This window comes from Salvelinus alpinus, chromosome 3 (assembly GCF_045679555.1).
Source record: "Salvelinus alpinus chromosome 3, SLU_Salpinus.1, whole genome shotgun sequence".
NCBI classification, from domain to species: Eukaryota; Metazoa; Chordata; class Actinopteri; order Salmoniformes; family Salmonidae; genus Salvelinus; species Salvelinus alpinus.
Window position 1 is genome coordinate 52,186,732 of NC_092088.1, and position 25,163 is coordinate 52,211,894.

Here is a 25,163-nt window from a genome sequence, read left to right on the forward strand (position 1 = left end):
CTAAACAAATTTGTGCAAACAATTTTAGAGAAATAAGCTTTTTGTGCGCATGGAAAATGTCTGGGATCTTTTATTTCAGCTTATTATGAAACATCAGACCAACACTTTACGTTTATATTTTTGTTCAGTGTAATTCCAGTTTCAAACAGCAATATTGGGATTCTGTGAAGGGTCAAGGAAGAAAGTCTACTGCAAAGTTGGTTTCTAATAGTACCCATCCAACGTGACAGTAGCCTCTGCAGAGGCCCCAACAACCGGATGTTCCGGTTTTCAGGGGAAATGGAAAGCGAGCAAGTGATGCAACTTCTCCTTTTGGACATTAACAAGGCGAAACTCCCACTTAACTCCTCCTCGACATTTACTGGATTGATTGAACAGAAGTGCAGAAGAGAACCTCCCACGACAGTGTTTTTTTCTTCTAGTCAAGACTAGTATGTAGGGGATCTAGCTTCAGGCGTTTCTTTTATGCCTGCTACCTTAGCTTAACTAACATGACTGTAAACAACCAAATATGAACCAAATGTGATGTGAGGTAAGCAGGGCACAAAAAATATATACAAGGCGTAGGATAACACTGCAGGGTAAAGGATCCTCTCACCACAATTGGAACACACTTCTTTCCAGTCGCTTGCATTGTGTGTAGTTCCGAGCCAGTGTAACTGTCCAAATGGAAGGCACTGTACTATGAATTGAGGTCATATTTGTCACATTATTAAAATGTCCATACACATTTAGCCCAACCAGCTTTGAGTGTGTGAGGTCTATTGGTTTTGACAAGACAGGCAGGAGTTGCCTTGTTCCCAGGCTGTAACACATTTAGACACTACAGGGAGAACCTTTCCATCAGAATTACCTAGGGAGAAGCCATTCTAGTCAGTGTCAGCAGTAATGGAGGCAACCAGCAGTGCAAGGACAACAGGTGGAAGAAGCAGACAGGTCTATGTAGAAGCAGTTTCTTGTTTACTGCTTGCTCTGATGCAGCAGTGTTGTCTGGTTAGTAAAGCTACAGTAAGTTGTGTTTTCGCCCTGTCGACCCCATACAATGTGCAAAAGCTGAGCTAGCTCTGCTCAGGTGGTCAAAGCATACTACTCAAGTAGCACAACTGAACCGCATTGGTAAAGCACAATAAAATAAATCAACTACATTTGTTAAGTCCAGCAAAGCGCATACAGTTTCAGTGTTATTATAGAAGAATGAGACAGAGTGACATTAACGTTGTCATAAAAATAATATAAGCACCCATTGTAGTAGTGGCAAAGGAAAACTTTGAATAAAAACTATTCTTCGTCATCTAAATAGGCAACCGCATGATTCATAAAAATACATTGCTTGTTAAAAGGAAATTAAATCCTAATGACAGTTCAAAGTTGAGTGTCTAGAACCGTGCAGGCTAACGAAATGATAGTTTACATACATAACTGACAATAATAAAGGAAACACCAACATAAAGTGACTTAATAGGGCGTTGGGGCCAGAACAGCTTCAATGCACCTTGGCATAGATTCTACAAGTGTCTGGAACTTGGGAGGGATGCGACATGGATGGTGGTGAATAATGCTGTCTCAGGCACCGCTCCAGAATTTCCCATAAGTGTTCAATTGGGATGAGGTCTGGTGACAGACAGCAATGGAATATGGTTTACATTGTTTTCATGCTCATCAAACCATTCAGTAACCACTCGTGCCCTGTGGTTGGTGGCATAGCTATAGTAGCCAAAATAATGGCCTACCAAGCATTTTTATACATGCCCTTATGCATGATGGGATGATAATTTCTTAACTCAGGTTCCCCACCTGTGTGGAAGCACCTGCTTTGAATATACTTTCTCAAGTGTTTCCATTACTTTGGCAGTTATCACCATCTCTCTTCTTTTTTTGTAATAAGCAAATCACCCCCCCCCCCCCCCCCCCAAAAAAAACTCTCACACAAAGTAAAGAAAAGGTTTGAAGGCCGCAATTTTCTTAAATTGTTAAAAGAAAGCAAAAATAGTGCAAGAGGTAATGGTACAATTGGATGCTTAAAGTTGGAGATGCAGATGTGACGCAGCATGATCCAGGAAAAGCGGAGTGGGTCTATCCATACGGAGAGGTCGGACAAACCGGTTGGCGTTTATTCCATTATAACGTCCTCCGTCCCCAAATCAAAACACATCCACCGAAGAGAGCCAGACTCCAATGGACTATCTTTTCCATGCTAGACAGAAAAGTAAAACCCCATGAAGCTTGACATCCCCCCCAGAATAGAGATCAAACTAAGACAAACAGATATACACAGCGGAATACCCCACCTGCGCATGCCTTTTATTTTCAGGGCTGGCACTTCCTCTGTAATATAGAAGAATTATCTTTGATTGGTTTGGACGCCCTCCTATCCCGGTGCGTCAGTTAATTGAGCCTCCCCCCCACGTCCCCATCTACTAGGTCTGTGAGCCACGGACTGAGGCGTCGCCGTCCGGACTGAGGGCTGCTGGGCGGCCCTGCAGCAACACACTGGCGGATACTGAGGGCAACTGCCCCACCTCGCTCACAAGATTCTCGTACTCGCTGCTGTCCTCATCATCATCTTCCTCCTCGTCGTCATCATCCTCTTGCCCTGCGGCCTGTCTGTCCAGGGAGTCAGAGCTGGATCCGTCCCCGTTTCCCAGGTAGGGCGTACCAGGGCTAGGAGCAAGGTTGGGGCCAGCACTGCGGCCCAGACCTAATGGTCTGGGAGAAGGGTGGCCTGGGGAGCCCACAGCCTGGGGCCGGGGGAGCAGCGCAGCACTGGTAGGGGAGGATGAGAAGGGGAGAAGTGAGTCGTTCTGCAAGGAGAGGAGGTCTGCGTAGGCAGGAGGGTTTGCGGAGGGACCTGGCCGCTCGGGGGTGGATGGGGTGTGGAAGGCCACTCTGGACAGGAGGGAGGTCTCCGGGGGCTCTGTGTTCTCCTCAGGAGTGGGACGTGGCTCAGGGTTCTGCGCTTCCTGGAGTCCTGAATGACGGAAAGAGACAAATAGGCTAATATTTAAAAAAGGGAAGGGGTTCAATAAGCAACAAAAAACATTTTCTTTGCACAATACCACATTGCAAAATACCTCCCCACATATAGTTACAGGAAGATGGTAGTTGATACAGGAATCATTTTTCATGAGAATGAATTTGAGCAGCCAAATTCAAACCCAAATAAGTTACATACTTCTCTCTTCATCTGTGGTTTTTCGTTTCCTGAGAACAATTTGCTGTTTGAGTTTGTTCACCTCCTCCTGGACTTTCTCTTTCACACGTTCACTCTGCTCAACCTCTCCACATACAGACTGAAACAGGAAAAAAGCGAACAATTCAAGAATCATATCATCACTATTTTTCTATGTGCCTTCAGAAAGTAGTCAACCTGTTGAATTTTTCCACATTTTGTTTTGTTACAACCTGAATTCAATATGTATTAGATTGTGTCACTATTCTACACACAATAATCCAAAATGTGAAGGAATTTTATTTTTTAGAAATGTTTACAAAATAATTAAAAATTAAAAGCTAAGAGTCAAAAAGGTATTCAAGCCTTTGTTATGGAAAGACTTAAATTCAGTAGTAAACATCTGCTTAACAAATCACATAACTTGCTGTGTGCAATAGTGGTTTACATGATTTTTGTTATGACTACCCCATCGATGTACGCCAGACATAGAATTCTGTAAGGCCCCTCAGTCGAGTTGTTAATTTCAAGCAGATGTTCAACCATAAAGAATAGGGAGGTTTTTCAATGCCTCGCAAAAAAGGGCACCAATGGTAGATTGGTAAAAATAAAAGCAGACACCGAATATCCCTTTGAGCATAGTGAAGTTATTTATTACACTTTGGGCGTATCAACACACCCAGTCAATACAAAGATACAGGCATCCTTCCTACCTCAGTTGCTGGAGAGGAAGGAAACCGCTATGGGATTTCACTATAAGGCCAATACACAGGAGATTGGTGGGACTGGTAATGGCTGGAGCGGAATAGGCGGAACGATATCATGGTTTTCATGTGTTTGATGCCATTCCACTGGCTCTGTTCCGGCTATTATTATTAGCCGTCCTCCCCTTAGCCTCCTGTTGGCCAATAGTAATTTTTAAACAAAGAAGGAAGCCTGTACAGCATACTCAGTAATGCTATTCCCTGTATATAGCCATGTTATTTTTACTCTATATTGTTATTCATTGTGTACTTATTCCTCATGTCACTATTTAAAAATATATATTGATAAAAGGATTCGTAAGTAAGCATTTCACTGTTATTCTACACCGGTTGTTTACGAAGCATGTGACAAATAAAATGTTATTGGATTTGAAAAGATATTCCAAAACATTCATCATGTTTGCAAGAAGGCACTAAATGAATACTGCAAAGAATGTGCCAAAGAAAATTAACCTTTTGTTCTGAATACAAAGCATGAAGTTTGGGCAAATCCAACAACACTAAGTACCACCACTCTTCATATGTTCAAGCATGGTGGTGGCTGGCTGCATCTTGTTATGGGTACACTTGTCATCGGCAAAGACTAAGGAGATTTTTGGGGGATGAGCAGAAACGCAATAGAGCTAAGCACAGGCAAAATCCTAGAGGAAAACCAAGTTCAGTCCGCTTCCCGACACTGGAAGACAAATTCACATTTCAGCAAGACAACAACCTAAAACAAGGCCAAATATACACTGGAGTTACTTACCAAGATGACATTGAATGTTCCTGAGTGTCTTAGTTACAGTTCTGACTTAAATTGGCTTGAAAATCTATGGCAAAACTTTAAAATGGCTGTCTAGCAATGATCCACAACCAACTTGACAGAGCATGAAGATCGGCAAAAATAAATATTGTATAATCCAGGAGTGCAAAGCTCTTAGACTAACACAAAAAGACTCACAGCTGTAATTGCTGCCAAAAGGTGTTTAACATCTATTGACTCACGGGGTTGAATACTTATCTAAATCAGGATATATTAGGGTTTTATTATTCATAAATTTTTTGACAGAGTATTTTGTGTAAAAATAATTACATTATTTTTAAAATCGCACTTTGTAATGCAACAAAATGTGGAAAAGTTCAGGGGGGGTTGAATACTTTCTGTAGGCACTGTAGCTATGGTGTCAACCAAAGCACCACATTGCTGTTTATGCAAGTATAGTATGTGAATTGTATCAATTGAATGGTATGAATAGGAAATTTGCTGGCAGCCAACTCACTTGCACTTTATCTTGTAGTGCACCGTAGACTTGAAAAATTGTTCTGATATCCTTCATCACACCGTCTTTGTCAAAAAATTCAGCCCTGCAAAACATACAACACATCCCATTTCCATCAAACAAGATTCTCAATAATTAAAAAGAAACAACTTGACAGTGCCTACATGTGGGAGACACTCACCCATGCTCTTTGATGACCTTGGCGTAGTTGAGTGAGGTGTTGGGGACAGAGGAGACCTTGTATTCCTGCTGGCTGGTGTTGCCCAGGTTTGGGATGCTGAGGGTCACCCTCTGGTTGTACCTGCTGGGTAGAACCAGAGAGTTAGTCTGATGATGCACTACAGGCAGCCTAGCCCAAAATACCCTTAAACCCATTGATGGCTGGGGCCCTGTAACTTGTATGTAGGGCAGCAACAGTTTACTACTTTGCTTTGATTGATGCACAGATCCAATGGATATAGTTGGGAGTTCAGAAGACGTAATAATCTGCTAATGTCCAATTTCACCCACACTCAATCCCACCAGGCCTCCACCAACCCACTCTGAGCCCTCGAGCCAGACAGAGTAGCATTTAAGTCCCCAGCTTGATTCCAACACACAAGCCTTGAATCCCTACAGACAGACCTCCCGCTGTGCTGTCCATCTGACCCTAGATATAGAATGGCTAGACCTTACATAGTTGTTTAATCTATGTATGATGCATCTGAACGGTCCTTCTATAAGGAAAGCAGTCATGTGAACGTTAAAACATTCTGACTCTTAAGATGTCCGATACTGTAGGACATTTAAACTCTGATTTAATATATATATATATATATATATATATATATATATATATATATATATATATATATATATATATATATATTAAGTTTTCTGCCCAGGGAGAACAGACAAATCTGGTGCAATGGCATGCTGTACATTGTGCCTGACAAATAAATAAAGGAATAAAATAAATTATGCCTATGCACCTGAGGAGCCTCCACAACTAGCAACCATTTTGTCTCAAAGGAGAGGCCACTACTGTTCGCCGCCTCTGTGGTATCTGTGCCACTGGGTATTTATGCTTTTATCCAACTCTCACATACACTGACCTGCAAGCACAGGGTGAGCAATAGCCTGTGAATAATCAGAGGAGGGTGGTTCAACAGCTAACTTAATGTACAGTTTGAATGCGTGGATTATAAAGGGCTTCATTGCCAAAATCCCTAAGAATCCCTTTAAAGGTGTGTGGATTGTTCAGCATCGCCAACATATGCACCAGCCTGTTTGTGCATGCTATTTGGTACTGCGTGCATATAGCTATGTGTTGCTAGTCCTACCTGCGGTTGGGTCTGAACAGCACATACTCCAGCGCGTGTGTGGAGTTGTTGGCTGTGGAGATGAAGCTAAAGAGGAGGAAGACTAGGTCAGGCACTCCCAGGAGCTGGGTCAGCTGCTTATGGATGATCTGTTCCCTGAATGACATCTGCTGCTGCGTGTTCCTCCTGAACCTGTACCAGCCGATGACATTCTACACAGGAGGGGGGGGGTCAAGTACAAGATGGTCATTTAAAAGATGCACAGCCAGTGTTTAGGCTAAATACTACTGGCCAATAATACCACTAAATGTCCATACAAATAAACCTACATTACAATAAATACTCACTTTCCGTCTGTCTTTAAGAATTCTGTTAAGACTCTCTTCATTGACTTGTCCAGCATAATCATAAAAGCTGGTGGGGGAAAGATACAGACAAAAAGTCAATTTCCTCACAGTAGCTCTGCATTTGTTACTCAAAACTCATGGTGGGGTGGGGCCACCTACTGTTCACTGACAATTACATCCCTCATTTGTTGAATGAAAGTACTGTGCAGCATTTAACCTACAATGTGCATGATGGCATGATCAAGACAAAGCTTAATCTCAGATTGGATAAATAATTGATCAAATGTATCACTAGTCTAATTATATTCAAGCCCATAACTAGCACATAAACCAAGCAGTCAGTTGGAAAAAACATTTTACTTTTTGTTATGTCACAAAATGTAATTAACTTCTTATGGCTGCAGGGGCAGTATTGAGTAGCTTGGATGAAAGGTGCACAGAGGTGCCCAGAGTAAACGGCCTGCTCCTCAGTCATAGTTGCTAATATATGCATATTATTATTAGTATTGGATAGAAAACACTCTGAAGTTTCTAAAACTGTTTGAATTATGTCTGTGAGTATAACAGAACTCATATGGCAGCCAAGAACCTGAGAAGTTCCACTTCGGAATTTTTCTGAGGCTGGTAGTTTTTCAACCAAGCTCTCATTGAAATTACAGCGAGATATGGATGAGTTTTCACTTGCCTACGGCTTCCACTAGATGTCAACAGTCAATAGAACTTTGTCTGAAGACTCTGCTGTGAAGGGGGGCCGAAGGAGACAGGAATGAGTAACCAAAGCCATGAGGTGACCACGCGCGTTCACGTGGGAGGCAGCTCCGTTCCATCGCTCAACTGAAGTCAATGTAATTCTCCGATTGGAACGTTATTCAAGATGTATGTTAACAACATTCTTAAGATTGATTCAATACATCGTTTGACATGTTTCTACTGACTGTTACGGAACTTTTTGACATTTCGTCACGTTATAGTGGACGCGCTTTGTGACTTTGAAATTGTTTACCAAACGCGCTAACCAAAGTAGCTAATTGGACATAAACAACGAACATTATCGAACAAATCAAGCATTTATTGTGGACCTGGGATTCCTAGGACTGCATTCTGATGAAGTTCATCAAAGGTAAGGAAACATTTATCATGTATTTTCTGGTTTCTGTTGACTCCAACATGGCGGCTAATTTTACTATTGTTCTGAGCTCCGTCTCAGATTATTGCATGGTTTTCTTTTTCCGTAAAGTTTTTTTGAAATCTGACACAGCAGTTGCATTATGGAATTATAGATATACCTCTCCTTGTGTATAACTTGTATTATCATCTACATTTATGATGAGTATTTCTGTTGAAATGATGTGGCTATGCACTATCACCGGATGTTTTTGGAACTAGTGAATGTAACGCGCCAATGTAAACTCAGATTTTTTTATATAAATATGAACTTTATCAAACAAAACATGCATGTATTGTGTAACATGAAGTCCTATGAGTGTCATCTGATGAAGATCACCAAAGGTTAGTGATTCATTTTATCTCTATTTGTGACTCCTCTCTTTGGCTGGAAAAATGGCTGAATTTTTCTTTGAGTTGGTGGTGACCTAACATAATCGTTTGTGGTGCTTTTGCTGAAAAGTCTATTTGAAATCGGACACTTTGGTGGGATTAACAACAAGATTACCTTTAAAATGGTATAAGACACATGTATGTTTGAGGAATTTTAATTATGAGATTTCTGTTGTTTGAATTTGGCGCCCTGCACTTTCACTGGCTGCTGTCATATCGATCCCGTTACAGGGATCGCAGCCATATGAAAAGGACAACAAATTCCATCTAATTTTAAATAATATAATATCTTACCTAAATAACTGTGCACAAGGTTCATGATTGTGGACTTCTGTTTTAAAAAAAGAACACAGCAAATGTATGGTTATTAAACTCCATCATATAGTGTTAGTCTAATGTCATCCTGTGTAGCTCAGTTGGTAGAGCATGGTGCTTGCAACTGGGTTCGACTCCCAAAGGGGTCCAGTATGAATATGTATGGACTCAAAACTGTAAGTCGTTCTGGATAAGAGTGTCTGCTAAATGACTAAAACGTTTAAAAAAAAATATATATATATATATATATATATATATATATAATCCTACCGCTATAAAATGTTGAGATGACTACAAATTGTAAGACTTTAGACAGCCTACAGTAATATTGCATACAAAAATACATTACTAGCTACATAACACATTTAACAGCTGCGGTAAAGGTCTTCCACTATAAACAGAAAAAACAAAAGACACTCCTTTTGATCTGAAACCTGCCAGTCCAGTTTGACAGAATTCCACAGTAGCATGGACCATATAATCCACCAAGACAAGCCTGGAAACAAATAGGTTGGTTTCCTTGAGTTGGCTACCCAAGGCCTTACCTACTACTTGGAGTAGTTCAGAACTGCAGATCTGTGTATCACTGATGCTGACAGTTTCCTCATGCCTAACTTCTCCTAAAAGGAATCCCTCCTGTAGGATCAAAAAGTTGTTTATAATTATAAAATAGGCCTAGATAGAGAAACAATGAATATATTGGGCAGAAGACAATTACTAATAATAAACACTCAAACAGCACTATGAGGCCTGACACTCTTCAAGCTCTCACTACATATTGTCAAAACAAATCATGTGTCAAATGTCAGGTGAAACATTAGGCAGCATCGACACACAACTCAGTTTGCTGACAGGTGTCAATCCAGTCTTCTAATGGTAAACAAAAACTTTTGTGACTTAAATGCATGCTGATTTATTTGATTAATTCACTTCCTAGTTGTCCAACTAGCTAGCTTGCTAACTATGTGGTAACAGTGCTAGAATAAATTACTTTACAAAAAACAATACAACAAACAATTACATAGCAATAAATATGGAGCTACATTTTTGGCCAGTTAACATTAGTTAGCTAAGTTAGATCATTTAACATGACAGGCTAACTGGCTAGCATAACCGGCTAACTGGCTACAGTAGATAACGCGGAAACAATCTAGACAGCTAGCTTGCTCTACCTGTCTGATGATGACACGACCAGAATCTAACTAGTTCATTTTTAGTGTTTGATGTGCAGAAGGTGATGCAATTGACATTTTTCAAATATAGTTAAATCAACCAACTAGTTATAGCTACATCAATGTTGCATTGTCAAACATATATATATATATATATATACACACACAGTCGACACCACGGAAGTCAGTTGGGTTGACATAGATAGCATAGCAGGCTAGCCAAATAACGTTAGCTAGCAAATGTCTCGCTATGTAAGTGATTGCGCTTAGTTTGCAGCTAGCTAGCAACAGGAAGATGACACTGGGAAATCCACTGACTTCATTTCAGACAATAACATTCAAATATATATCCAAGTTGTAACTAAACAAATGTATGCACTCTCTCCCAATTCATTAAAATGTTTCCTGTACTTACATGATCAGAGTTGCTGTTAGCGCTGTGATAACACACAGAACTAAAAGTATATCCCGAAATGGATGCCGCCATGATGGAAACATCCCATCTATAACTCAATGATAGCACCCCCTAGATGTTTCACCGGATGTATAAATATGAAGCATCCGGTTGGCGTTTCCACTCACCACCAAATATGGTGATGAGAGGAAAGCCAGTGGCTGGTAGTAGGAGAAATTGGAGCGAGATGGATTTTGGCCGACATTCTGCAAATTTTCTCATCGATTAAACATTTGATCTCCATACAGTTTGTTTCAAAAACTAAAACGTGTTACGAATAGTGGACTACGTTTTGTAGACTTTACCCTTTAAATGGCATGGTTGAGAAGGAGTGCAAGGGCGAATTGAGTCAGTGCACACACGTACTTCACAGAGTAGGCGTTCCCTAACGGAAAAATCTAAATACATGCTAGAACGCGTCAATAGGATCTCGCTAGCTCGTACTTGGCTCTGCCCACATCCTTGCTTGTTCTGCCTACCATGGTCTATCTTGAGTTACTTATACAACTCTTTGGTTGCACGCTCGCTCCTCTGGGCGTCATAAACATAATGGGACACGTATCTGTCTGTGCATTATTATAAACGATAACGCATATCGCTTAATTTACGTTGCCTAACTAGCTACAGTATTCCTCTTATTTAAAACATACAGAATATGTGCACATTAAAGTAGAGGAACACGTTTTGACGCTTGCTTCCTGTCCGCGTTAGCTACTTTGGTTTATACAGCGAGAAGCTAGCTATCTATCTGGTATGGAATCCATTGAATGCACGCGTGGCTGTCCAAACACCTCAAAAATCAATGAGGACTTGGTCAAAGATGATTTTACACCCTCGAAGCTCGGAACAAAAGAATAGTGAGTGTTCCAAATGACACATCACTGTTCTCCTTGCCCAGCATAATTGCTAATGTTACGTTTGTATTTTTTGTATTTATTAGCCCATACGGTCCAAAAATCATTAAGGCACTACGCCACACTAGCTGTTTTACTCCACTATTTATTGAAACTTTGCATCTTTCTGTACCTTGCGAGTTACATTATTTTCATTTATTTTTTAGCTGGGATGATGCGTACCAGAGGGAATTGCAGACGTTTAAAGACATTGGGGACGTCGGTGAGATATGGTAAAGATAATTCTGGTTGTAGTGTACATGGATCTGCAGCCCTATATCAACTTTCAATTGCAATGGATTGGGGAGGTGGAATTAATGTCTATGGGTGGAATGTTAATTTGCCTGTAACACTTTGCCCCAGTGAACCACCTACTACAATATACAGCAACCAAGGACACATTGTGCTGCACTGTGCCCCATATCTTTTTCCCAAGGTTTGGAGAAGAGAGTATGGACCGTGTGCTGCGGTGGATGGAAAAAGAGGAAATCCCAGAAGATGCTGCTATACTTGATATTGGCACAGGGAATGGCGTCCTCTTAGTAGAACTGGTAGGCTTTGAAAAAAATGGAAAGGTGTGGAATTACTATGCTGTAAAAATGCATATTAGGCCTACACTTGTAGCATATACTGAATGTACAAAACATTAAGAGCACCTGCTCTTTCCATGACAGACTGACCAGGTGAATCCAGGTGACATCTATGATCCCTTATTGATGTCACTTGTTAAATTCACTTCAATCAGTGTAGATGAAGGGGAGGAGACGGGTTAAAGAAACACTTTTAAGCCTTGAGACAATTGAGACATGGATTGTGTATGTGTGCCATTCAGAGGGTGAGTTTGTCAAAAAATGCAACTCTGCTGGGTTTGTCACGCTCAACAGTTGGGCCAGCATCCCTGTGGAATGCGTTCAACACCTTGTAGAGTCCATGCCCTGACGAATAGAGGCTGTTCTGAGGTTAAAAGGGGGTGCAACTCAATATTAGGAATGTTTTGTACACTCAGTGTAGGACAACATTAGATTAAATACTTTCTTCACCTATGTCAATAATTTTTGCCTTTGCATGACTATTCATGTTCTTTATGCATTTAGATGTTTTTTTTCTCTAGGCCAAAAGTGGATACACAAATCTCACAGGAATAGATTATTCTGCTGCCTCTGTTAAACTTGCAAGAAGTGTACTGCAGACAGAAGACTTTTCTAATGTGGAAGTCAAGGTAAGCCCTAACTGCTGTGTGTGTGTAGAAATTATAATCGCTACAGTAACACTACAGTAACAGCATAGTATCTGCTGTTGCACAGTACATTAGCAGGCTTAATAGCTTTGTAATTGCAGTGCACAGTAATGGAGTTGAGCGGTTTTTGTTAATACACAAGTGATAAGGGAGAGTACCTATTTCTCTTTTGCAAAACAACAAATAGCCAGTGTTTTGGTCATGTGTATACCAGCAATTGTTATGTGCATGGGACACATGGTTACATCAGATGGTATACTTAACAGTTAGTGGCACTATTTGATTATATTGTGAGATCTATGCACAGACACCAACACACACCTCCATACAGTATGTCTATACCTCATACCTATTCATTATACAGTCATATTTTAATAAATTAATAACATTGGTCGCTAATGCTTTGGAAGAAAAATAGGTGTGGTGGACTGCATACAGTTGAAGTCAGAAGTTTACAAACAGATAGGTTGGTGTCTTTTTCAACCACTACACACATTTCTTGTTAACAAACTATAGTTTTGGCAAGTCGGTTAGGACATCTACTTTGTGCATGACACAAGTAATTTTTCCAACAATTGTTTACAGACAGATTATTTCACTTATCATTCACTGTATCACAATTCTAGTGGGTCAGACGTTTACATACACTAAGTTGACTGTGCCTTTAAACAGCTTAGAAAATTCCAGAAAATGATATCATGGCTTTAGAAGCTTCTGATAGGCTAATTGACATCATTTGAGTCAATTGGAGGTGTACCTATGGATGTATTTCAAGGCCTACCTTCAAACTCAGTGCCTCTTTGCTTGACATCATGGGAAAATCAAAAGAAATCAGCAAAGACCACAGAAAATAATTGTAGACCTCCACAAGTCTGGTTCATCCTTGGGAGCAATTTCCAAATGCCTGAAGGTAGACGTTCATCTGTACAAACAATAGCACACAAGTATAAACACCATGGGACCACGCAGCCGTCATACCGCTCAGAAAGGAGACGCGTTCTGTCTCCTAGAGATGAACGTACTTTGGTGCGAAAAGTGCAAATCAATCCCAGAACAACAGCAAAGGACCTTGTGAAGATGCTGGAGGAAACAGGTTCAAAATTATCTATATCCACAGTAAAACAAGTCCTATATCAACGTCACCTGAAAGGCCGCTCAGCAAGGAAGAAGTCACTGCTCCAAAACTGCCATTACAAAAAAGCTACGGTTTGCAACTGCACATGGGGACAAAGATTGTACTTTTTTGAGAAATGTCCTCTGGTCTGATGAAACAAAAATAGAACTGTTTGGTCATAATGACCATCGTTATGTTTGGAAGAAAAGGGATGCTTGCAAGCCGAAGACCACCATCCCAACCGTGAAGCACGGGGGTGGCAGCATCATGTTGTGGGGGTGCTTTGCTGCAGGAGGGACTGGTGCACTTCACAAAATAGATGTTGTGGGGGTGCTTTGCTGCAAGAGGGACTGGTGCACTTCACAAAATAGATGGCAGCATTAGGGAGGAAAATTATGTGGATATATTGAAGCAACATCTCAAGACCTCAGTCAGGAAGTTATAGCTTGGTCGCAAATGGGTCTTCCAAATGGACAATGACCCCAAGCCTACTTCCAAAGTTGTGTCAAAATGGCTTACGGAAAACAAAGTCAATGTATTGGAGTGGCCATCACAAAGCCCTGACCTCAACCCTATAGAACATTTGTGGGCAGAACTGAAAAGCTTGTGCGAGCAAGGGTCCTACAAACCTGACTCAGTTACACCAGCTCTGTCAGGAGGAATGTGCAAAAATTCACCCAACTTATTGTGGGAAGCTTGTGGAAGAATATCCAAAACATTTGACCCAAGTTAAACAATTTAAAGGCAATGCTACCAAATACTAATTTAGTGTATGTAAACTTCTTACCCACTGGGAATGTGATGAAAGAAATAAAAGCTGAAATAAATCATTCTCTCTACTATTATTCTGACATTTCACATTCTTAAAATAAAGTGTTGATCCTAACTGACCTAAGACAGGGAATTTTTACGAGGATTAAATGTCAGCAATTGTGAAAACTGGAGTTTAAATGCATTTGGCTAAGGTGTATGTAAACTTCTGACTTCAACTGTATATGTGACATGTCTGTCAGAATGACCATTTCATGAATAAAAAACCTTATTGTTCAAAAAAATTATAATTTAAGCATACTGTAATGGTATAATGCCATGTGCAGGACTGGAATATAAAAATGTCCATTTCCAACATTTATCAACATCCCCTTACTCCATCCCAGTAATATTATGTTTAGGACTGAGGGTCTCTTGGATGGACCCCAGGCCACGGACAAACCCAGCCATTGATGCTTAGCTCTGCATGAAATCTTCAACTGCCAGTGACACAAACTAGCTTTCAGCGCACCGTATCCCCTAGCCTAGGGCTGCTGCCATAAGGGGAAACTCCTGTGTTTACCTTGCATGGTGGAGGGGTAGCGGGGGGGTGTTAAAAGTAATGGGACTCCGCCCGGCTTTGGATTCAGCCACCTTGTGCCTGGGAGAACTGATGGGATTTAACACATCTGCAGGAACACGTACAAGAAAAACAGTTTTTAAATGCCGCTCAGCCATACGATACCGTACCTAGGGATGAGTGAGGTTTCCTTCCCCATACACACACATGCATAGTATAATATCTTACTGTACACCTTCCTGTGGAGCAATGTTCCCTCTAAAAAAAAAAATGCCACTGAGCTAATTTCAGGTCTGCTGAAAGCAAACTTCAACGTTGTGAAAGTTCTGTGCAACTTCCAGCCTTGTTTACTGTGAACACTGAGGCTGTACCCGCTTTAAATTAGTTTTAAGTGGCCAAGTAGGCTACTGTGGCTATTTGATCATAATGTAGTCCTACCAGAGTGGCCTAACATTAAAAACAATGGAGATATTACATAACATTTTAACATGGAAATAGCTGTTTTATCATTTTTTTAAATTTCACTTTTTATTTAGCTAGGCAAGTCAGTTAAGAACAAATTCTTATTTTCAATGACGGCCTAGGAACAGTGGGTTGACTGTCTTTTTCAGGGGCAGAACGACAGTTTCTTACCTTGTCAGCTCAGGGATTCGATCTTGCATCCTTTCGGTTATTAGTCCAATGCTCTAACCACTAGGCTACCTGCCGCCCCATTAAGCCTACAGTAGCAGCCAATGTGTGTTGTTCGATGTAGGCCTACGTTCCATGAGACTGAAACAATACATGCAGGGCAAGGAGGTGATTGAAAATGTTGTTTGATGCAAGAAACCACTTTACAAAATATAATGCATTATTATTCCCATAACATTATTACGGAGAATCAGACAAATGATGCTACCATCTGGTTGTTGACTACTTAGTGTATTGCTGTAAACAGTCCAGTTCATAGTAAATGGCACAGATCCATATATGGCAATGGCTTATTTGCATATAAGCCTACTGCAGCTCTGATTGGTTATGCCGCATGGCAATCTACTCCGATGCGTTCTGCCTACAACAAAATCTATTGCGTAGTTAGGTTTGCATACTAATAAGTCTTCCATAGTTAGTTTTGTTTTGTGGTGTTTGTATTGAAAGTGGCTGACATTGCTCTGGGTCGATCACAATTGTCACAGTAAAGGGATTGAACTTCACTAAACTTTCTATCTCATGCTTCTCTCTGTGAGCTAGAGGGATCATTGCTCTGGAGCTGTGTACTGTATACTGTACTTAGTCAGGGTGCTTGCTGTTGAAGTCAATATTGACCCGAGTCTGGCAGCATTCCTGAATGGGTAGCGGTGGGTGTGTATATCAGATGGTATGATAGCATCATGGTCCATACCCCCAGAGCAGTAGAAGACAAAGTGTGTGTGAGTGAGTGACTAGCCTGGAGTGTACCATCTAGTTAGTGTCTGCCTGGGACAATCCCACCTCCGTCACCATTTGGATGTGTGTTTTTCCACTGTTTTAAAGCCTTGCCCTCCCACCTCTGGCCTAAATCACATCACTGAGGTTTATGGCCGCATCCGTCCAAAACGAACGGAGCCATTCCAATGTACATACAGATTTCTCTCAACACTGAATCACTGCTAACCCCCTCATAAAATGCCAATGAGGTGACCCTTAGGTGGTGGTGAGTGTGTGGCTGATTGGCTCACCCCAGAGGTCTAGTGTTCCATGGCCTATAAGTATAAGAGGTCTTTCATTGGTGGTAGGTCCTCAGCAGTGGTCAGGTTTGACCACAGGGGCAAAAGTGCTCTAATTTTTCACAGATATTAGCCTCTGTCACGTGGTTACTCAAGTTCAACAGATATTAAAGCCAAATATTGATGCTGAATGTCCCTTATATGTAGTGCCTTCAGAAAGTATTCATACCCCTGGACTGTTTCCACATTTTGTTGTGTTACAGCCTGAATTTAAAATTTATTAAATTGTGATTTAGTGTCACTGGCCTACACACAATACCCCATAATATGAAAGTGGAATGATGGTTTTAGACATTTTTACAAATTAATTAAAAAATAAATGCTGAAATGCCTTGTCAATAAGTATTCAACCGCTTTGTTATGGCAAGCCTAAATAAGTTCAGGAGTACAATTAGCTTAACAAGTGAAATAATAAGTTACATGGACTTACTCTGTGTGCAATAATAGTTTTAACATGATTTATTTATGACTACCTCATCTCTGTACCCCACACATACAATTATCTGTAAGGTCCCTCAGTCGAGCAGTGGATTTCAAACACAGATTCAACCTGAAAGACCAGGGAGGTTTTCCAATGCCTTGCAAAGAAGGGCACCTATTGGTAGATAAGAAAGCAGACATTGAATATCCCTTTGAGCATGGTGAAGTTATTAATTATACTTCGGATGGTGTTTCAATACACCCAGTCACTACAAATATACAGGTGTCCTTCATAACTCAGTTGCCAGAGAGGAAGGAAACCGCCAAGGGTGACTTTAAAAGAGTTAGAGTTTAATGGTTGTGATAGGAGAACTGAGGACGGATAAACAACATTGTAGTTACTCCACAATACTAACCTAAATGACAGGGCAAAAAGAAGGAAGCCTGCACAGAATATGTCACTAAAGTAAAACTGCAAAAAATGTGGCAAAGAAAATAACTTTGTCCTGGAAGCAGACCCTTATGTTTGGGGCAAATCCAACACATCACTGAGTACCACTCTTCATATTTTCAATAATGGTGGGGGCTGCATCATATTATGTGTATGTTTGTCATCGGCAAGAACTAGGGAATAGAGCACAGGCAAAGTCCTAGAGGAAAACCTGTTTTAGTCTCCTTTCCAACAGACACTGGGGGACAAATCCACCATTCAGCAGAACAATAACGTAAAACACAAGGCCAAATATACACTGGAGTTGCTTACCAAGAGGACATTGAATGTTCCTGAGTAGCCTAGTTACAGTTTTGACTTAAATTGGCTTGAAAATCTATGGCAAGACTTAAATGGCTGTCTAGCAGTGATCAACAACCAACTTGACAGAGGGGTTGTCAATACTTATGTAAATGAGAGATTTCTGTATTACATTTTTGCCAATTTATATACAATTTATGAAATATGTTTTCACTTTGTCATTATGGGGTATTTGTGTGTGTGTTGGTGGGTGATGAAAAAAATCTATTTAATCCATTTTGAATTCAGGCTGTAACACAACAAAGTGTTGAAGTCGTCACGGGGTATGAATACTTTCTAAAGGCACTATCAGTTGTTTAATGCTAAAGAGTTTGAGAAATTATAGACTTGGTGTACAGGCTCTCTCATAAAGCCATAATGTAGCTCAACACATCTGGAGTACCAGGCTATTGTATATAAATGTAAATATGATTCAAGCATATACTGATATCAACTCACTCACTGTGCCTTTTGCATCATACTAGGAGGTGGACTTCTTGAGCTGCTCTGGAGAGTTGCGCGGCTTTGACGTATGCATCGACAAGGGCACGTTTGACGCCATAAGCCTGAACCCAGAGAACACTGAGGAGGGAAAAGCATGTTACATCCAATCCCTGAGAGGGGCACTGAAGGAGGAGGGGCTATTCGTCATCACTTCCTGCAACTGGACTAAGGAACAGCTACTACAGATGTTCAGCCAAGGTGAGTGAACCATCGGAGACACTCCTGGAATGTTATGAGTGCACCATTGGATTACACTTTTCAGGACGCCTCCATCCCACAGTCAACATAATGATAACCTAAATATCTGTTTATTTCCTAAATGCAAAGTCAGTTCTCATCAGTAACCTTGATTGTTTCTGGCATCTTTTATGCCATTATGATGATCATTTTGAATGCTCAATAGCAAGTTAAGTATTATCTGCAGGGAGTAGGGCAGTCTGTTGGACTTGTAAAATCTTTGTTTGGGTGGTTAATTTCGGTGTCTGGCCTATTATTAAAATGTTGATATAATGCCACAACCAAGACAGCTCTCTGGTCAAACGTCAGGTTATAACAAAAGCAGCCTTGTTTAGCCAGTATTTAGGCAAGCTTCCATTTGCTGTCACCCTTCAGCATGAGTAAGAGCTGGGGAGATGCTTTTGGGACCAAGGCCATGTGAACATCATCTGTCAAAATGACAGCTTCTCTCTACTGGCTTTGAAGATGCACCACAGATGGTGAATGATAGTTGCTTAAAAACCCACACAAAACCATAGTCTAGTGCAAGGGTTTTGAGGGAGTTTCACATTTTGAAAAGCAATGCTAACACAGCAAGGTGTTAACTCTATGCTTGCTGCTCATAAACTTATTGTCTTTGACTTGCAGGGTTTGATTTTGTGAAAGAGCTACCAACACCCCACTTCCAGTTTGGTGGCAAGACTGGCAACAGTGTGACCGCAATAATCTTCAAACGACTACACTGACTTTTGCCCTCGAGCAAAACAGCATTCTGAAATGTTGTTTTTATGGACTTATTCCTCAATTAAAAAGTTCCTTTTTGTGAAATGTTTTTGAGAAAGGACAACACCAACAATCAGTATTTCACCAAATAAATAAATGTTATTTGTCTTGCACATTGACATTTTTCCACTTTCCTTCCCTTTTCTCCACATTGTATCAGATCTCAGACATCTAAATTCTGCAATGAGAATCCAACCTGCAATGTAAAATTCCTTCACCTTTTATTATGTAACCGTTCACTCTTTCTGGCATTACCATATCACTATACCCTGATGTTCTTTCACAAAGCTTAGAAGGTAAACTCAGCAAAAAAAAAAAAATGTCCTCCCTCTGTTATTTTCAGCAAACTTAACATGTGTAAATATTCGTATGAACATAGCAAGACTCAACAACTGAGACATAAACTGAACAAGTTCCACAGACATGTGACTAACAGAAATTGAATAATGTGTCCCTGAACAAAGGGGGGGGGTCAAATCAAAAGTTACAGTCAGTACCTGGTGTGGCCACCAACTGCATTAAGTACTGCAGTGCATCTCCTCACGGACTGCACCAGATTTGCCAGTTCTTGCTGTGAGATGTTACACCATTCTTCCACCAAGGCACGTGCAAGTTCCCGGACATTTCTGGGGGGAATGGCCCTAGCCCTCACCCTCCGATCCAACAGGTCCCAGACGTGCTCAATGGGATTGAGATCCGGGCTCTTCGCTGGCCATGGCAGAACACTGACATTCCTGTCTTGCAGGAAATCACGCACAGAACGAGCAGTATGGCTGGTGGCATTGTCATGCTGGAGGGTCATGTCAGGATGAGCCTGCAGGAAGGGTACCACATGAGGGAGGAGGATGTCTTCCCTGTAATACACAGCGTAGAGATTACATTTACATTACATTTAAGTCATTTAGCAGACGCTCTTATCCAGAGCGACTTACAAATTGGTGCATTCACCTTATGACATCCAGTGGAACAACCACTTTACAATAGTGCATCTAAATCTTTTAAGGGGGGGGGGGGGGGGTCAGAAGGATTACTTTATCCTATCCTAGGTATTCCTTGAAGAGGTGGGGTTTCCTGCAATGACAACAAGCTCAGTCCTATGATGCTGTGACACACCGCCCCAGACCATGACGGACCCTCCACCTCCAAATCGATCCCGCTCCAGAGTACAGGCCTCGGTGTAACGCTCCTTCCTTTGACGATAAACGTGAATCCGACCATCACCCCTGATGAGACATAACCACGACTCATCAGTGAAGAGCACTTTTTGCCAGTCCTGTCTGGTCTAGCGACGGTAGGTTTGTGCCCATAGGCGACGTTGTTGCTGCTGATGTCTGGTGAGGACCTGCCTTACAACAGGCCTACAAGCCCTTAGTCCAGCCTCTCTCAGCCTATTGCAGACAGTCTGAGCACTGATGGAGGGATTGTGCGTTCCTGGTGTAACCCTGGCAGTTGTTGCCATCCTGTACCTGTCCCGCAGGTGTGGTGTTCGGATGTACCGATCCTGTGCACGTGTTGTTACACGTTGTCTGCCACTGTGAGGACGATCAGCTGTCCGTCATGTCTCCCTGTAGCGCTGTCTTAGGCGTCTCACAGTACGGACATTGCAATTTATTGCCCTGGCCACATCTGCAGTCCTCATGTCTCCTTGCAGCATGCCTAAGGCACGTTCACGCAGATGAGCAAGGACCCTGGGCATCTTTCTTTTGGTCTTTTTCAAAGTTATTTTGTATTTTTACAAATGATCTTTGAAATACAGGGTCCTGAAAAAGGGATGTTTCTTTTTTTTTGCTGAGTTTACAACTGTCACGAGGAAATGTGCGGGTTAATGCCACTAAATATGATAGACACAGCAGAGGGGGGAATTTCTCAGCATTAGAAATGCATCAAGCCTTGTCCTCTAATCAGCAGAACCTTGTTACTTATCACATCAAATTTGACACACTGACCCAAGCTGTCTGGTCACATTCTTACACAAAAAATTACTAAAAACGATTTCACATTAATTCAAGAGCCTCTGGTATTATGTGATGTTAAACCATGCAGAATCAAAACCAGTTTTATAAAAAGTTCAATATTCAGATAATGTCATGTTTTGGGTTGATGAATCCAAAAATATAACTAGCCTGTAATCGAACGCACATGCTGATGCTCCAGATACTCAACTAGTCTTAAATGAGCAATAAAACTGGCCTTCTTTAATCAGCACAACAGTTTTCAGCTGTGCGAATATAATTGCAAAAGGTTTTTTTAATGATCACTTGGCCTTTTAAAATGATAAACTTGGATTAGCTAACACAATGTGCTATTGGAACACAGGAGTGATAGTTGCTGATAATGGGCCTATGTAGATATTCCATTCAAAATCAGCCATTTCCAGCTACAATAGTCATTTACAACATTAACAATGTCTACACTGTATTTCTGATCAATGTTAGGTTAATGGCCACAAAATGAGCTTTCTTTCAAAAACAAGGACATTTCTAAGTGACCCAACTTTTGAACGGTATTGTATGTCAACATTTTTCATTCACAAAAGTCCTCAGTTTTGTAATCCACCTTAACAACCAGCTCGTAATGAATACACAGACATGGTTCAAAGAAAGTGACATGATTTCCTGTCGTAACTCTGTCATTAATAACGGTCAAACTCAACCTCTAATTGGAATCTGGGCATGTGGCCCAATAGAAGCAGTCGATGTGAGGCATGCTGTTGAATAAACGCGTTACAAGAATTACTGCCTGGAAATTTACAAGTACTGAATACCCTGCCTGGATGCGCATCATCATAGAATATCAAATCAAAGTTTATTGGTCTCGTACACAGTTTAGCAGATGTAGTAGGTGCAGCGAAATGCTTATATATGTATATATGCTTATATTGTATTCCTTTACACAACTTTTCCCCATGAAACAAGATGCTTATTGACTCTTCACTCTGATCAATATCGTCATATTTACACTGTCTCAGAAGAGACAGCATCTAAGGTGTCTTCAAATGGCTCTTTGGCTGGCACAGAAACAATGTCTTTGTTCTGCACCCCAGATGATTTATTACAAAAGAAAAACATACCTTATTTACATAAGTATTCAGACCCTTTGCTATGAGATTTGAAAATTGAGATCAGGTGCATCCTGTTTCCATTGGTCGTTCTTGAGATGTTTCTACAACTTGATTGGAGTCCACCTGTGGTAAATTCAATTGATTGGACATGATTTAGAAAGGCACACACCTGTCTATAAAAGGTCACACAGTTGACAGTGCATGTCAGAGCAAAAACCAAGCCTTGAGTTCTAAGGAATTGTCCGTAGAGCGCCGAGACAGCCTTGTGTCGAGGCACAGATCTGGGGAAAGGTACCAAATTTTTTTTGCAGCATTGAAGGTCCCCAAGAACACATTGGCCCCCATCATTCTTAAATGGAAGAAGTTTGGAACCACCAAGACTCTTCCTAGAGCTGGCAGCCCAGACAAACTGAGCAATCGAGGGAGAAGGGCCTTGGTCAGGGAGATGACTGCCTGGTATGGCAACTGCTCGGCCTCCGGCCGCAAGCCAGGGTAGTGCGTACGGCCCAGTACATCACCGGGGCCAAGCTTCCTGCCATCCAGGACCTCTATACCAGGCGTGTCAGAGAAAGGCCCTAAAAATTGTCAAAGACTCCAGCCACCCTAGTCAAGACTGTTCTCTCTGCTACCGCACAGCAAGCACTACCAGAGCGCCAAGTCTAGATCCAAGAGGCTTCTTAACAGCTTCTACCCTCAAGCCATAAGACACCTGAACAGCTAATCAAATGGCTACCCAGACTATTTGCATTGCCCCCCACGCTGCTGTTACTCTCTGTTATTATCTATGCATAGCCACTTGAATAATTCTACCTACATGTACATAATTACCTCGACACCGGTGACCCCACTATTGTTATTTACTGCTGCTCTTTAATTATTTGTTATTCTTATCTCTTACTTTTTTAGGGGTTTTCTTTAAACTGCATTGTTGGTTAAGGGCTTGTAAGTAAGCATTTCACTTTAAGGTCTACACCTGTTGTATTCGGCGCATGTGACAAATAACATTTAATTTGATTTGACCGATGATCACTCTGACAGAGCTCTAGAGTTCCTCTGTGGAGATGGGAGAACCTTCCAGAAGGACAACCATCTCTGCATCACTCCATCAATCAGGCCTTTTATGGTAAAGTGGCCAGACCGAAGCCACTCCTCAGTAAACGGCACATGACAGCCCGCCAAAAGACTCTCAGACCATAAGAAACAATATTATCTGGTCTGATAAAACCAAGATTGAACTATTTGGCCTGAATGCCAAGCGTCATGTCTGGAGGAAACCTGGCACCATCCCCATGGTTAAGCATGGTGGTGGCAGCATCATGCTGTGGGGATGTTTTTCAGCGACAGGGATTGGGAGACTAGTCAGGATCGAGGCAAAGCTGAACGGAGCAAAGTACAGAGAGATCTTTGATGAAAACCTGCTCCAGAGCGCTCAGGTCCTCAGACTGGGGCGAAGTTTCACCTTCCAACAGGACAACGACCCTAAGCACATAGCCAAGACAACGCCGGAGTGGCTTCGGGACAAGTCTCTTAATATCCTTGAGTGGCCCAGCCAGAGTCCGTACTTGAACCCCATGGAACATCTCTGGAGAGACCTGAAAATAGCTGTGCAGCAATGCTCCCCATCCAACCTGACAGAGCTTGAGAGGATCTGCAGAGAATTATGGGAGAAATTCCCCAAATACACGTGTGCCAAGCTTGTAGTGTCATATCCAATAAGAATTTATGCTGTAATCGCAGCCAAAGGTGCTTCAACAAAGTACTGAGTAAAGAGTCTGAATACTTATGTATATGTAATATTTCATATTTTTTTAAATATAAATTAGCAAACTGTTTTTGCTTTGTCATTATCGGGTATTGAGTGTATATTTCTAGGGGGGAGGGAAACTATTTAATTTTAGAATAAGGGTGTAACGTAACAGAATGTGGAAAAAGTCAATGGGTCGAAATACTTTCCGAAGCCACAGTACATAAAGTCCAGTCCCTTGCACAGGTGCTGTTGTTAAGAGACGCAGTCACAAATATGGAGACTGGGAGGTAGTACAATCCTGTTAATGGAAGTCAAGTCATGAGAGTATTTCAGTCAACATTTCCACACAGCATTCCTTACTGTCAGGGTATGCTGCTAATGCAGTTGCAAAACACCATTCAAATAATCCTCCAATTGCACCTGTGGAAAGCACCTTAGTTCCTTCTGGATGAATAGAAGTGATAATTTCCATGCAAATGTTTATGCATCTGCTATGTGATTGTGATCCTGTCACCCTGTGCTGAGGGTTTGATAGTGGTTAGTTTGTTAGTTTACGAGGCTGTGAACAGGAACACATCTGGAGCGCTGGTGCTGTTAATGGAACTAAAGCATGCACAATGTACACCATGTTTTAAGGCAGCAGTCATTAAACTGGCTCCAGGAATTTGAGGCCTAAATTATACATTTTGTTGAACAGAGGAGTTTCATTCATCAGCTTGGAGCATGTCATCCTCTTTCAACAGCCACCTGGCATGCCAAGCTATTTCTAGGGCAGGCGTAAGCAATCCTACCAAAAAGGACTGGTGTGGGTGCAGGCAAAAGTCAACCCCACCCACACAAGCCCTTATAGGACAAGATTGTCCTGTTTTAGGATGTCCATTGCCATAGACACATGGTCTGTGTCTCTTGAGTCACAGAAGACATACACTTTAAGAATATGGGTAACATGAAATGTAAAGTAGGTTCATCATTTTTTCATCGT

At 41.3% G+C, this 25,163-nt stretch overlaps 2 protein-coding genes across 3 annotated transcripts; one reads left to right on the forward strand and one right to left on the reverse strand.

Annotated features, from left to right (window-relative positions):
• Positions 1 to 2,260: 2,260 nt before the first annotated feature.
• LOC139570919 (BRISC complex subunit abraxas 2-like) lies at positions 2,261 to 10,433 on the reverse strand. Of its 2 annotated transcripts, none has more exons than XM_071393251.1 (9): positions 10,303 to 10,433; positions 9,261 to 9,351; positions 8,695 to 8,731; positions 6,844 to 6,910; positions 6,518 to 6,708; positions 5,377 to 5,496; positions 5,196 to 5,280; positions 3,173 to 3,290; positions 2,261 to 2,968 (listed from the first exon to the last, which is right to left on the reverse strand). In XM_071393251.1, exons 1-9 carry the CDS (start codon positions 10,372 to 10,374, stop codon positions 2,418 to 2,420), a joined length of 1,332 nt encoding a protein of 443 aa, XP_071249352.1. In that variant the 5' UTR covers positions 10,375 to 10,433; the 3' UTR covers positions 2,261 to 2,417. The 2 variants fall into 2 exon arrangements, with proteins under 2 accessions (XP_071249352.1, XP_071249351.1); XM_071393250.1 differs by having other exon boundaries at positions 5,377 to 5,499.
• Positions 10,434 to 10,770: 337 nt separating this feature from the next.
• On the forward strand, positions 10,771 to 19,492 carry eef1akmt2 (EEF1A lysine methyltransferase 2). Its single transcript, XM_071393253.1, has 6 exons — positions 10,771 to 11,198; positions 11,402 to 11,467; positions 11,671 to 11,785; positions 12,346 to 12,453; positions 18,356 to 18,572; positions 19,239 to 19,492. The coding sequence occupies exons 1-6, from the start codon at positions 11,095 to 11,097 to the stop codon at positions 19,334 to 19,336; spliced, it is 708 nt and encodes a 235-aa protein (XP_071249354.1). The 5' UTR covers positions 10,771 to 11,094; the 3' UTR covers positions 19,337 to 19,492.
• Positions 19,493 to 25,163: the final 5,671 nt, after the last annotated feature.

Coding starts and splice junctions, on each gene's coding strand:
- LOC139570919 (XM_071393250.1), bottom strand. CDS start 10,374: ATGGCGGCATCCATTTCGGGATATACTTTTAGTTCTGTGTGTTATCAC. Junction 6,911..8,694: donor CCTTGTGCACAGTTATTTAG/GTAAGATATTAT, acceptor TTCCCCCACCAG/CTTTTATGATTATGCTGGAC. Junction 2,969..3,172: donor AACCACAGATGAAGAGAGAA/GTATGTAACTTA, acceptor TCCGTCATTCAG/GACTCCAGGAAGCGCAGAAC.
- eef1akmt2 (XM_071393253.1), top strand. CDS start 11,095: ATGGAATCCATTGAATGCACGCGTGGCTGTCCAAACACCTCAAAAATC. Junction 11,786..12,345: donor GCGTCCTCTTAGTAGAACTG/GTAGGCTTTGAA, acceptor TTTTTTCTCTAG/GCCAAAAGTGGATACACAAA. Junction 18,573..19,238: donor ACTACAGATGTTCAGCCAAG/GTGAGTGAACCA, acceptor TTTGACTTGCAG/GGTTTGATTTTGTGAAAGAG.